At 39.9% G+C, this 14,518-nt stretch overlaps 1 protein-coding gene across 26 annotated transcripts in view; it reads left to right on the top strand.

The window, feature by feature from the left end:
* Magi2 (membrane associated guanylate kinase, WW and PDZ domain containing 2) overlaps window positions 1-14,518 on the top strand; it is a 1,483,910-nt gene that overhangs the window by 1,168,326 nt on the left and 301,066 nt on the right. For all 26 annotated transcript variants that reach the window (NM_053621.2, XM_063285370.1, XM_063285374.1 and 23 more), the window contains 2 exons: window positions 4,158-4,279; window positions 6,399-6,581. In NM_053621.2, the coding sequence (NP_446073.2) occupies window positions 4,158-4,279; window positions 6,399-6,581 (305 nt within the window). The remainder of the gene's footprint in view (window positions 1-4,157; window positions 4,280-6,398; window positions 6,582-14,518) is intronic.

Genomic DNA, 14,518 nt, shown 5'->3' with positions numbered 1-14,518 from the left:
TTGTATCACATAAACTAACCCTACATGGTCAGTTCAGTTGTCACAATACGTACTTGATGGATGAGTGAAACCAGAAAACATTAGGATCGCCCAGTTTTCCAAGTATCTGACTCCATCAAAGCATTTATTCAATAGATCTGTTTGAGGTACTGACTATCTAAGCCATAATGAAATAACTTGTGTCTTCAAATGCCACTTGAAAGTCACTATTCCCTCTTCCATGTTGACAGAAGATCCAGTTTACTTAAGTCAAGATGATAAAAATTTAATGTCCCTTAAAGTCAAGATGATTCTAGTAAGGATAAAATTCAGCATGTGTAATGAACAGTAACCTAGAAAAACAAAACTAGAACAGGTAGACTATGAAAAAGTCAGTACTTCAGGTAATTTCAAATATATGTCTTATTGGGTTTTTTAAATCACTAACATATATTTGAAAATAGTTAATATCTTCATCACATAATTATTATATAAATATTTAAACATCTTTTCCTGTGTTATATGGGTAGGATACAAAGAAAAATGTTACATAAGCCCTGTACATAAGAGTTCCCAGGATAGAGACGCATAGACACAACAATCCATCATTAAAGCATCAACAGAAGGTTTCCAACCATGAAACTCACTGTTGTAAAATTACCACGGAGGGTCCTACAATGCTGGATCACTGAAACCTCTTCACCAAAGACTTGGACAGAAAGACCCAGAAGAGTTCAACACAGGAGTTCTTAAGGATGTAATCCATGTCGTTCTGAACATGGGTTTATCTTAACTATTCTAAAGGGAATAGCTATTTCTTCTCTCTTGTTAAGTAAGCAGTTTCAAAGCTCAAAGCTAATTTACAATGTAACTCTAATAAACAAATAGGACCCTGTGTTATCAATTTTGTCTATTTATCTTGCACCTACATTCAAATAATTTTAGCCTGGTTTTGTTTACTTGTTCTTTCAAAATTGCTCAAATCCTCTTGCTGAGGGATGTAATAAGAGGATCTATTTGAGCTTAAATAAACATCCATGGGAAGAAGCAGAATGCTGGTTAGAAATGCTAAGGTTAGGCTTAGGAAGAGGCTTTGGACACACGAAATGTATTATAATGCCACTAATAACATTACCATTAATGTTAACTGTAGTAAGTAACAACTATTTTTAAAAAACCACAAGACAACACTTTACAGTTGTAGCGTTCTTCCCAAGTATCTGCTCTTTGCAAACATTTCTCGTAGCCTCTTAGCAGCCCCCTGAAGCAGACAATAATGCCCCATTGTAGAAGGTGGTTGTGTTTAACTAGCTTGCAATTTTAAAAGAAAATGTCCAAGATTTACAAGAGAATGGTTTATTTTTCCTGAGTTTCAGGATCTCCTTTCCCGTGGCCAGCTGTACTGTGTTGAGCCCATAATGATATGTTGGATCACAATGAGATAGTCTGAGGAGGCCAGTTCTCCTCATGGTCAGGAACTAAGGAAAAGACACGGTTGTTTCACACTTCCTTGTGAGGGCATGCCCCCAGTGACCTGAGACTTCTCACCCCCACCTCTTAAAGATTTCTACCACTCTCCAAATAAATCCTTCTGTGACCAACTGTCTTGTGTAGCGCTTGCAATAATATGGTAGGTCAAAGTCAGAGAGGTGGAGGAGGCCAGTTCTCATGGCCAGGAACTACTAGAAAGACACTGACGTTCCAGACTTCCTTATGAGGGCATGGCTCTTGTGATCTAAGGACGCTCATTTCCTACATCTTAAAGAAGTCTACCATTCTCCATTAGCACAAGTCTGAGGACCACCCAAGCCTTTGACACATAAGCCTTCAGAGCATCTGAGGTTCAATCCGTAGAGAAGGTCCAAATGGTTGAAGAAAGTTTAGAAGTTCTCCCAAGATGCCGCTTTAAACACAGACAATTTGATCAAGCATCACACTATGGATGTATTGAATGCCATTAGGAAAAACCCATCTTTTTGGGTATTGCCTGTTAGAGTTGCCCCAAGTATGTCAAAAACAAAGGGTACCTGTGGCAACACAGCCAAGGATAAAGCTACAACATCAAGAAGACTTGAAGGATTTTTGCTAAGAAGGTTACCTGTAGGCGGTAAAGGAAAAAGAGCCGCCAACTTCAGCCTTCCTGGCACAGAGTGGCTCCATCTGAATTTCCTGAATAAAGACGCTTGAAAAGCCGCCATGCCACCAGTCACCATGAACTACAGGGGAGGTGCTCCTCCAGGCACAGCGCATCACCTCCAGTAGAAAAGAGTTTTCCCCAACAGTTCCTTTGAACTCTGTAGGGAGTAGGAATCATTAAGAACATTATTATAAACACACCCTACAGTAGCGTGACTCAAGCTCTTTAAAAGGACCCCACAAAGACTCCCATGACAGCAGGAATGGAGGTGATTAAAATCTTGACGGGGTAGTTAGGTTGATCTGATTGATAACAGAAGCTGCTAGAAATAAACATGCCAATGCTAAAAGTGAGGTTCTAATATTGGCTATTATGTTTATTCCTCATAACCACTCGGGTAGACAATGCTGTGCCCGTTTTAGAGGCTCAGGTTTAACATGTTACTAATGGCTACTCAGCTACCCAGGAGCTAGGATCTGAATACAGAGCTGATTGGCGCTGAGACCATGTGACAGAGAGCATCTCCCATGCCTCCCACAAAGACATCAGTAGATGCACTGCAGTCATCATTCTTGCCAACGACTTTTCAAACACACCAGATAAGATTTCATTTTATCTCCTCTCCTTTCTCATGTGCCGATATTAAAAGTATGTGTGTGTGTGTGTGTGTGTGTGTGTGTGTGTGTGTGTGTGTGTGTGTGTGGTCTATCTCTGTGTATGTGTCTCAGAGAGAGAGAGAAAGGGAAAAAGTGAGCAGGCATGGCAACTATATGTACTTGCTAGTTTGAAATCACATGTTGGAAAAATAAAGCATGTAGATTAGAGATCCCCTGCAGAAACAGACATGATGATTAAATTCTAGAATTTCATCGTACTTGGCATGTGGCTTATCTAGAACAAGTCATGCAACCTGTCTGTTTACCTTCTCATCGCCTTCAAATGGAAATGCTTCAGATTGTATCTCTTATAATTTGAATATATTAGAGTATAATATATATCATATCACATAGTATACTTGAGTATAATAGAATATATTATCTGTGGTAACTGGCATGCAGTTAGCTGTCAGCTCCTCTTCTAACCCCTCTCCCCCTCATACTTTCAGAGCCTTTAAGAAACAAATATCACTGCACATGCCAGCCCTCTGCTGGGGCATCTGTGTCTGCCATGGACATCGCTAGTGGGCAGGGCTGCTTCCCGCCCTCTGTTATATAAGAATACATACTTTCCTGGTGCTATAATCCTGGGGTTAGCTGAGCTACATGTGTTTCCAGTCTCTCAGTGTCTGTCTACTAGCTTCCCATCTCAGCACACAGACGATCTCAGCAGTAAACATCCTACATAGACATCTGTCACTGCTTTGAGAAGGTTCCTTCTGAATCCTGGCCTTTCAACCCGAGTCTGACTGCTAAAAGTATATACTGTTGGTCAGTGAGAGAGCCCAGCAGGTAAAAGTACTTACCCCCCAGCCTTGTAACCTAAGTGCAATCTCAAGAACTCATGGAGTGGGAGGAAAGCACCTCCTACACCTGCACACTCATCTCTAGTGCACACACACACACACACACACACACACACACACACACCTCATTTTTTATTGTTATTTTTAGCTTCTGTTACATTGTTGGTGAACTCACCTCTCATTCATCTTGTTGCTACCGAGCCTTTACAAAGCTTAGGTGACACACCTTTGAGGGAACCATTCAGTTTGTTTCATTCTTTGACTATTTACTTGAATGAATCAAACTCATCCCACCTGAAGACAATAGCCAGAAAGCACACACCATCTGGTTCCTTTGGCTGTCTCATGCATATGGTAAATGGAACAGCATCTGATAGAGACATCGAGTGCTCTGAACTATCGCAGAATTGTGTGTTATGCACAGGCCAGCTCCCTCAGAAGCCTGATGCATGCTGGGTAAGACATTTGACTGTAATCAAATAAGGTGTCCTTAATCACCTGCTCTCCATAGAGCCACGCACATGTTCTCCTCAATGACTCTGTCCCACTGCTATCCTAATTTGAAATTTTCTTTTTCAGCCACATAAATAGAAGAACACAGTTTGAAAACCCTGTCCTGGAAGCAAAAAGGAAGCTACAGCAACATAACATGCCCCACACAGAACTTGGAACAAAGCCCCTGCAGGCCCCAGGTTTCCGAGGTACGGTATCTATCTAGCAGCGTGCAGAATTGCAAGGGAAACATTGACGGACTGTTGACTCTTCCAGACAGATAAACCTGTAGTGGCTGATACAAATCTCTGGTCCAACTTCTTTAGTCCCTTCCAGTAGCATTAGCTAGCTGTTCACACTATTTATAATTAGTTTATAATATAGCTACCACAAACTATGCTAAGGACACTGAGAAGTACGTTATAGGAAATTTACTTGTTGCCAAGTGGGACTTTGATGGGGTAAACATACACTACAGAGTCTTGAAAATCAGACATAAGAATGAGGTTTGTTTTCTTCTGTGACAGTAGGCAGCTCATCAATGACATTACCTAGGTCCAAATCCATCTTCCCCTCAACTGGCCCAGAGAGGTCCCTCAGTGTCAAAGACGTGTCTTACTATCTACCTGACCACAGAGTGATGCCCTGGACACTCAGCATGTCCCTGGGCTGCCTGTAGACCTGACTACACTTGAGAGCCACCTAGTGGAATGAGTAGCACGCACTCTTCACTTCTTTTATTCTTGTACTAAATTAAACAAACACACACACACACACACACACACACACACACACATACACTCACTCACATAGTCACACACACACCTTCACACATACATAATCACACACATTCACACAAGCACATACACACTTCACACACACACACACACACACACACACACACACACACACACGAGACCTCGGTGTCTAGAGCCTCCATTTTCCTGGTAGCAAGCTTCATATCACATGCCTACAGCACTCTGCAATGAGCATAAAGGTCTCTCTCGTGTGGAGAAGAGCTCCACCTGTGAGTACGCTTTGGTGAACACAGCACAGGGATTTTATGTGACTTCTACACATTACATAAAAATTTGATAAAAATATATGTGATAGGTAAATGGACACATAAATTACAACTCTGTCCTAATGACTCATTTTTTGATAGTTGATCCTCAGAAAACAAAAATGTAAAAAATGTGAGTATCGGGCAAAATATGCAGCTGAGTGGCCACTTACAGTTTGGCTACTATGAGTACCAAATCAAAATGTATATGAAATGCTTATCTGCAAAGCTGAGTATGGAGGTGCATGACTGTAATCCTAGCACATGGGAGGCTGAGGAAGGAAGAGCAAGAGTCCACGGCCCCTGGATTACAGACCGAGACCTGTTTCAACAAAGAAATTAGGATGAAATACTTAAAAGCCTCATGAACTCAGCTAGCCAGGCAAAAGCAAAATGCTTATCACAAGTGGAATTTAAGAGACAACTAATTCTTCTTCCTAGTAGGACTATAATTTTAAAGCATTTAAAATGCTTAGAACCATAGCTGTTAGAACTCACAGTTGAATATATATATATATACATACATATATATATATATATATATCAAACTCATTGAGCAGGTGCAAGTTCTCTTCCCCTGATTTTGGCATCGACTTCACTATGTCAACATATTAGAGAATGTGTCACTTATAGCCATATTGAGAAACACTGACCTGACGTTTGCTCGCATTTTAGAGTGCACTAAGCGCTCTCTTACCAGTGGAGATGCATCTGATATATTTATAACGTCTCACTGCATTGATGTGTAACAAAAGTTAACTCAGTCCCACCTCCAGCTCCTCTTTCTAAGCCAATTCGACCTTTAAATATACACCAACTGTGCACTGCTTCTCTGCTGGTGCAATCTGCACGTGTCTCATGTCCTTCCAGCAGACTATTTCATTTTCTACCCTATGCAGTCAAGGTTCCGTGTAGGACCAGCCCCTCATATGTCCCTCCTCCCTGGGAGCACTGATAACGAGAGCAGTGTAAGTCAGAATTTTATTTGAAGGCTTTCTTGCCAATTGACACAGCAACTGTTTTAAACTCAAGAGGGCTGATTTCAAGAGACTAAATACATTCTCCAACCAGCTTTGCATGATTCCCTGGATGCCTGGGACAGCTCTGTATTTGTAGGATGCCCTCATGGTCTGGCCCCGCTCTAAGTGACCACCCGCTTGCACCTTCAATATGGGTCTCCCACATCTACCCAGGGATTGCTGCCCGGTGGTTGGCTGTTCCCTGCTAACTTGTCTCTAAAATACCTCTCCCTTTTTAACTTGTAGAAAAGCCACTCTTCACCCGGGATGCATCCCAGTTGAAGGGAACATTCCTCAGCACCACCCTCAAAAAGAGCAACATGGGCTTTGGGTTTACGATCATCGGTGGAGATGAGCCGGACGAGTTTCTACAGGTGAAGAGTGTGATCCCGGATGGGCCCGCCGCACAGGATGGGAAAATGGAGACAGGTAAGATCCCTGGAGCTGCAGAATTACCGCTGTAGAGATTCGAGCTGAACTTAACTTCCACAGATTCCTTCGTGAATTTAATTCCAAAGTCAAAGGTCTCTTCAGTTTAGAAGAACGACAAATCTCATTTTTCCTACTTTAGATGTTTTTAGCTGAAATTATTTGTAAACAATGGAGAGATTCAGTTTCTTCCTCATTTCTCAGACTGCCCTGTCTGTTCACTAGTCAACAGACTCTTGAGAATTGCCTCATCTGAATTACCTCAAAACTCCTTCTTAGGGAAGAGATCAACACATCACACCTTTGTTCAGCCACTGATATTTTTAAACGTATATCAGTCCTTCAATATTCATATGCTAAATTGTTCAGGTTAGACACTTAAATGTGTGCGTGTTTATATCATAGAGAAATTATTTGAGTGACATTACTTTTTATGTGTACCTATACAGTGGGTCAATTTAATTTAACAGTTTTTTGCTAGCCATTATAAGTTAATTTTCATATATAGCTATTTGGATGTCTAAATGGTAAGTGAAATTGATTTCACATGGAAATGCAGTCCCAGATTATTAAGGACAGGAAAATACAAAATATGCTAAGTCCCAGAGTAGAAAGAAATGAATGAAGTAGGTCTGATTTGACCGTCTGATTGGTGATTCGCTCACCTGGCCCATGTCTTTAGATGAATTCCATAATTTACAATTAGCAATTTCTTTTTGTGGGAAAGTTAAATTATTAAATTTGATAATCTGTTTATAAGATGCTGATTGAAGAATTTTAGTAGTGTTACTTATAAAGTACTTTAGATGCTATTAAATGTATTGTAATTATACCTGCAAAGAAATTTAGTCCCTCATCATTTTTATAGTTTTTCATGTTGATTCCACTTATGGAAAAAGATACACACGTCAGAGAACTGTGTTAGGCAAGAAGCTGTGTCATTGTATGTAAAATTGTTTGTTTATAAGTTGAATTATTTCCATGAGTCCAAAAAGAACTAATCTATGGAAACAAAACACAAAATTGAGGTGTTCGTTTGAAATTGCTTATTTTTAAAGTTGTCAGAGCTTTATACTCACTTAGTGGTTTCTTTATACCTGACATTTTTCCTGTATGAGTGTATTTGTCAGTACTACTCACTAGCAAGGGGAATGTACACACTAACATGGTGTCTCCCGAGAGATGTTACACCTTCACACCAAATTCAAAATGCCAAAACTCAGGTGTGAGCCCTAGAGGTCAACCACAGTGGATAGCCAAATGTCCAGGAACATGGGGACACAGAGGCAGAAAAGGAAGTGGGATATATCTGGGAGGAGCGATGCAGAAAGGACTGACATTGTCAAAATACACTATGTGAAGTTCTTTTTAAAAATCTTGGAATTTATTAACATCCCATTTAGAAAACACAATTGTTGTTAATATCGCGTGTACAAGTGTTGATGCCCAACAACAGTGTTTATCTAGAAAGACTTTATAAGGATCCATACCTGTTCTGTGATAGTTACAAAAGAAGAAAAGGCTTCTTGTGGACAGTCAAAACATGAATATGTGCACAGCAAGTCGTTTTCTTCTTGTCCGAGTCATTTTCTTCTTGTCCTTGATTCTCTAATCTGCCGTGCCCACATGGGGAGAAGACTCATTCTACTACAAAGCCAGAGCTTTATTCAGAATTTAACACATTTTGTTCATTTAAGAAAATCCCACATCAGCTCCTAATAGAGAGGCAAGAACCAAAGACCTAAGTCTGCTTGATGTCTCCTGTTTAGTTTGCTCTGTGAATTTGACAAGCACATCTTTAGCTTCTCCTTCTAGTCATTGAAATGTGCTAGGCCTACAAAGGTAGGAATGACCGGACCTCGTTTCCATGGAGTGTACATCTAGAAGGGGCTTTAGACACATTAATAAGCTACTAGAACCCAATGTGATAAGGTTACAATACCCCTAATGCCGGCACAATTTCAGAAGAGTGTGGAAACAAACAACAAATTTTTAAATTATTTTTTAATTTATTCTTCTCTCATATATTACATACCAACTGCAGTTCACAAAAAAAAGTTTTAAAGAAGAGTGTGTTGCATAATTTTATTGGTTGGGCCTTTAGTGAGCTAGTAATTTCCTTTATTGTAAAAGAATTTAATAAAACAAAATGTGATGCTTTTTAAATATTCAAAATATATATTCACATCTAATTACAAGATAATTTTAACACACATGTAAATGTATTTCTGCTACAAACATTTAATGAAGATCTATGCAGGCCAAACATTCTGCTAATTAACAAGGATGCAAATGTAGAAAAACAAGTGTTCCTATTCCCACAAAATTCGCAGTGTAGATTGAAATAATGAGTGATCTGTCGATGAATGTTTATATCAATGAAATAATAAGAAGTACATACGTAAGTAATGACAAGACACAGAAGAAGAAGCTGCCAATGCTTTAAGAAACCCTCACACACATGATGATAATGGTTTTAAAAGACGAATAGATGTTTGCCGACTAAGCAAATGAGGAAAGCTGTTGGGAGACACACATGAACAAATGATTGGGAAAGACTGAAAGATGTTGGCAAGCCGTCAGTGTGTGTGTTGGTGTTTTCACTCGGGTATGCTCTGGTGGTGAAGTATAGTATCAAATGACAGTCACACATGGGAAAGACTATCTAGACTTACAGCATACACTAAAGAATTATATACAGTCATCTATCGTAAAGTTCTAAAAGATCTTTACCTAAACTTCTTTGGGGTAAATCTTCAGCCAGTGAAGAAGCCTAGAGCTTCACTCTGTGGCTGATGTTGTTTAGCCTCATCTCTGTAGATCTAATGTACTCCTCTGGAAATAGCTGGTGGTCATTTTGGTTGGGTTCCAGGAGACTGTGTCGGTGCTATACCCCTGAGTGTATCTGCAGCAGCAGGTATAAGTACTTGGATGGATGGATGGATGGATGGATGGATGGATGGATGGATGGATGGATGGAAGGATTTCGGGTAGATGACCTTATAAATGTAACATCTAAATGGGCTGGATTTTGAATACCTATTTTATGATAAAGCCTTGTCAATGAGGCTGAATAAGGTAACTCAGTACAAAAGCAAAATTAAACCCAGTTTTCATCTTTGGCAGGACAAACCATAAACAAGTAGGCTAGAGAACAAATTCCAATTTTTGAAATTAACCTTAAATATTGAGTAAACTTTTAAAATAAAAACAAACACTCTAGAGGTTAAAGGGATTCACCCATGTTTAAGATGGGCTGTCTCATTTTATATTCAAATATGCATGGAAGTAGTTTAATTGACCTTTTTAGCTTTTGGTTATCTCTAGTTTAGGGAAACACATCAATAGCTTGTAAGAAGGCAAGAAAAAGAACTATATGAAAAAGTTTCTCTTGGGTTCTGTACCAGAGCAAATGGGGTGAGCAAGGAATTCTCTCTTACTTGGCAGTGACATCTGGCAAGGAGCAGAGGACAGGCAGAAAACAAGGGCAGTGTCCTTCCTTCCGGCAGCTCTTTGACAACTGAGCCAGCTCCCAGCGGTTGCATAAAGTCATTCCCCTGATGCCCAGGAACTATCTAATTCTGACTATTAAGGATTCTATATTCTGGAAATCAAGGACCACAGGCCCCATTAATGTTCTTTAAAGTAGTTTAGCATCGATGCTGCCTAAGTGTTTAAAGTATTCTAGAAATCAAATTTGATATAACAGAGCTCACAGAAGCCAAGGCGTCTCAAAGGCATTAATCTACCATCTTCTATTGAAAAACTTACTCATCGCAAGACATTTTGTTGTTTTGTACTATTTGCCTGTTTTATTAATAGAATCCCAAATAAGTACCCTGAACAAAAGGCAATCCTTAGTCCCTGACGTTTCTTCATTTTAGTGGCTCAGTTGAACTGCTTATAACCTCATTGTCTGTGTTTGTAAAAGTAGGGGTACCCAAATTTTGACATCCTTTGGTAAACATGTGTGTGTATGCGTGTGTGTGTGTGTGTGTGTGTGTGTGTGTGTGTGATGCACATAAGTGTGTTGATGCAAATTTCAGAAGGTTAACATCAAAATGCCTTCCTCTATCATGTTCTACCCTTTTTCTATTTCAATTTTCTATTTCAAGCAAGGTCCTGTCACTGAAGCTGATGCTCACAGTTTCATCTACAGTAGTGAGCCTCAAGCCCCAGGGACCCTCTGTCTCCACTCTCCAACACTGGGGTTACAGGAGCACACTGCTGTGTTGGGCTCTTCATATGAATTGGGAGACTGAACTCTAGACTCATACTTAGGAAGCCAACGATTTGCCCACTGACCCATTTACACAATACCCCTTGATAGGTTTTTTGGTTTCCTGTTCATTCATTTGTTTGCTTTTGGGAGTTTTCTTTTCTGCAGATATTTACGTCCACAGACCTGCTAATTCTAGATTCCAAGAAACGATATTTGGGATGTGATTTACATCTTTATCATTTTGTTAAAGCAGTATGTTCATAAACAAAACATGAAAGCATTTATAGTGAACACAGTGTTTCTTTACCTAGCCCGCCCATCCTCCAGGCCTATATCCAAGATGAAACTAGTTAGTTTCTGGCATGTCCAACCTTTTGACATTGCAATACAACATTGTCATCTACAAAATTTGTATCTGAGAACCTGCAGTTGAATTACTAAAAATGTTCATAGAAGAAACTCTCAAGTTTTAAGTAGCATTACATTTTGTACTGTTTTATCTTTGGTTCGTGGAGCCTATATGCCAATCTCTGTTAGATGTTTCTTTCAGTAACTTTACACAGTACAAATTTACAATTGTAAATTCTCTTTACAATTTAGACGTGGATTATGTTTATGTCCCTAAAGAAGGAAATGATACTTTTTCTGTCTTCTGCTGCATCGGGTCTCACATGTTTTCTTTGGTAGTTACTAATTTTAGTAAAATTGTAAGATTTGTGCATTGTCTTGTATTTCTAGGTTGGTTCCTTGAACTCACTAACACACCATCAATATGGCTTCTGTCACATGCCTTTGTAAAGTTTCATATTACCACCTGGGTGGCAGTGGTACACAACTTTAAGCTTAGCACTAAAGAGGCAGAGGCAGGTGAAGCTCTGAGTTCAAGGCCAGCCTAGTCTCCAGGCTAGCCAGGGCTACACAGAGAAACTGTGTCTCAAAAATAAATAAATTAATTAATTAATATTTACGTTGACTTTTTCCTTTGTTTGCAATAGCTTTCTCTAAATTGTCTTACTTTTCAGAACTGAAGAGATGACTCTATGTGTAGGAGTACTTGTAAGCATGGGGACCTGAGTCTGCTTGTCTAATACTCATATAAACAGCCAGTCATAGCTGCCCATGACTATCATCCCAGATATTTCAAAAGTGACAAGAAACAGTCAGATCTCAAGAGCTCACTGCTAAGCCAGCCTAGCCAAAAGAGCAGTCTTCACCTCAATGAAAGATCGTGTCTCAATTCAACAAGTTGGAGAGCAGTAGAGGAAGCTTTTATATATAATGTCCAGCCCTGCCCTCCTCATGCATGTGCCTTGCTAAAGGCACCTGTCGCAAACTCATGTGCATGCTCTCAAACACAGGCTGACCTGAGCTTAGAGTTCCCAGAGAGACAGGGGAAAGCTTCTAGGCCTAGAGTGGCACAGCCTGGGTCCACTTTGTTCTCTTGACCATAGAGTCACAAGTCAGCCCGATGCTGGGGGAGGTAGATAAGTGCCACTATTGATTGGAAAGGAGACAAGAAAAATCTAGTCATATTTTTAGCTTTATTTTTCCCTAATGAAAACAAAGGAGTCCGTAACAACTTGATATAGTTCTTTAATATTTTACAACTTTTTTCATATATGAGTTTCATATATGAGTAGTATATTTACATCATTTCTACCCCTCAAACTCCTCTCATGCCCCCACTCTCACATGTATGACCTCTTCTTCCTTATTGGGATGTGTATATGAGTGTGTGTATGTGTGTGTGTGTGTGTGTGTGTGTGTGTGTGCATATACATCCAGTTGAGTCTGCTTAGTGTGCTTAGTGTTATTCATATATATATTAATATGTATATATATATATATGCTTAAGGATGACAACTTGGGATTGGACAACTTATCAGGGTCTCATTTCTTGAGAAGATTGAAAATCAATCTCTCTCTCTCTCTCTCTCTCTCTCTCTCTCTCTCTCTCCCTCTCCCTCTCCCTCCCTCCCTCCCTGTCATTAATTATCTGTAGCTCTTCACCTGGGGGAATGAGTTTTCTCCCATTCATGTCATTATGTCATACTGGTATTACCATTCTTCAGATCATGTTTAGACTTAGTCATATTGACAGTATTTCATGGCTTCCCTGTCACATATTAAAGACACTATCCTATCACAGATGCACTGGACCTCCAACTCCTACAGTCTTCGCACCCTGTCTTCTTTTATGTTTCCTGAGTCTTATTTTGAGCATATGAGGTTGTGTTGTAGATGTATTAACTGGGGTCTCACACCTCACGGTCATTTTGACCATTGTGAATGTCTGTGGTCTCCATCTGCTGATGAATGAAGACTCTTTGATGAGGGGTGAGCTCTATGTTTGTCTGTAGATATAATACTTATTATTTATAATGCAGTTATTAATTATAGTAGTTTAAGAAAGTGGCAGTAGTAAGCGCTCCTCTGGGGATCATGACCTCACCAGCCACAAGTAGTTGACTGGGTTTACAGTTCTAAGAAATTGTGTCATGAATTCCCTCCTATGAAAGGAGCTTCAAGTCCAATTAGGCAGCTGGTGGTCACCCCGAAGATATGAATTCCACTGTTGCACTCTTGCAGGATGTCTTGTCACGCTTTCATTATTGTGATTGGTATGTTTTATAGTAGGACAATTTCTTTTCTCCCTTGGCAGCTTGCACAGCACCTTCAGAGACTCTGAGAATTAGACTTCAGGTAGGAGGCTTTCAGATGAGTTCCAGCTCAATTCCTCCAAGTCCTGTATTTGAAGCACATGCTAGCTTCAGCAATAGGGTCTTACCTTCAAGTTCTGGCAGGCAACCTAAGGCAAAGGTACAGCCTGCATTGTTTGGGAAGTATCTTGGACTTCCCTGATGAACGACTCAAAGAGAAGTTTCCCATGCATAACACTTGTTTTCGTTACCCCATGGCTGTCAAGAGAAATACACACACACACACACACACACACACACACGGACGGACAGACAGACAGACAGACAGACAGATAGATAGATGATGGATAGACAGATGATAGATAATGTTCAAGTCTATGTTAGATTGTTTTCTTCTTAAAAATATGAAATAAGGCATTTTTGTGGCCGGATGTTGAGTCCAAATGGAACTTCAATTATCCAATCTCCAAATATATCCATATATCCAAAAGTGAGCTCAACATGGACTAGAGTAAGAGTTCTGGTGGTTAAAACAAAAGCCAGCATTCCTTGGGAACTTGTAAAAGGAGTCATTTCCATTAAGTCTAGAGGAAGGAAAACACTGCTACCTGTGGTGCTGATCAGCATATCTGTTACATATTTCAAACTCCAGGACACAATCTTACCCTTCTCACCTCCACCTCTACCCTAGACTCTCTCCAGCTCACAGGCTTTCCTCACCCCCTCCCCAGCTACTCATCTTTCTCATAACCTGGCTATTCTCACTATCTATCTATCTATCTATCTATCTATCTATCTATCTATCTATCTATCTATCTATCTATCTATCTCACATTCTATCTATCATCTATCCATCTTTCTATCTATTTTCTATCTAAATATCTATCATCTTTCTTTCTTTCCTCTATCTATTTCTGGCTATCCTCTTACTCTCTCTTGTTCTCTTACTCTCTCTAGCTTTGCTCTATTCTTTGTCTCTTGTCACTGCCCTGATTACACCAGTCTTCCCCACTCTTCCCACTTTCATCACCATGGCTACATCCAGTCTGATGACC

Source organism: Rattus norvegicus, chromosome 4 (genome assembly GCF_036323735.1).
Source record: "Rattus norvegicus strain BN/NHsdMcwi chromosome 4, GRCr8, whole genome shotgun sequence".
Taxonomy (NCBI): domain Eukaryota; kingdom Metazoa; phylum Chordata; class Mammalia; order Rodentia; family Muridae; genus Rattus; species Rattus norvegicus.
This window is presented reverse-complemented; position numbering and strand designations above follow the sequence as displayed.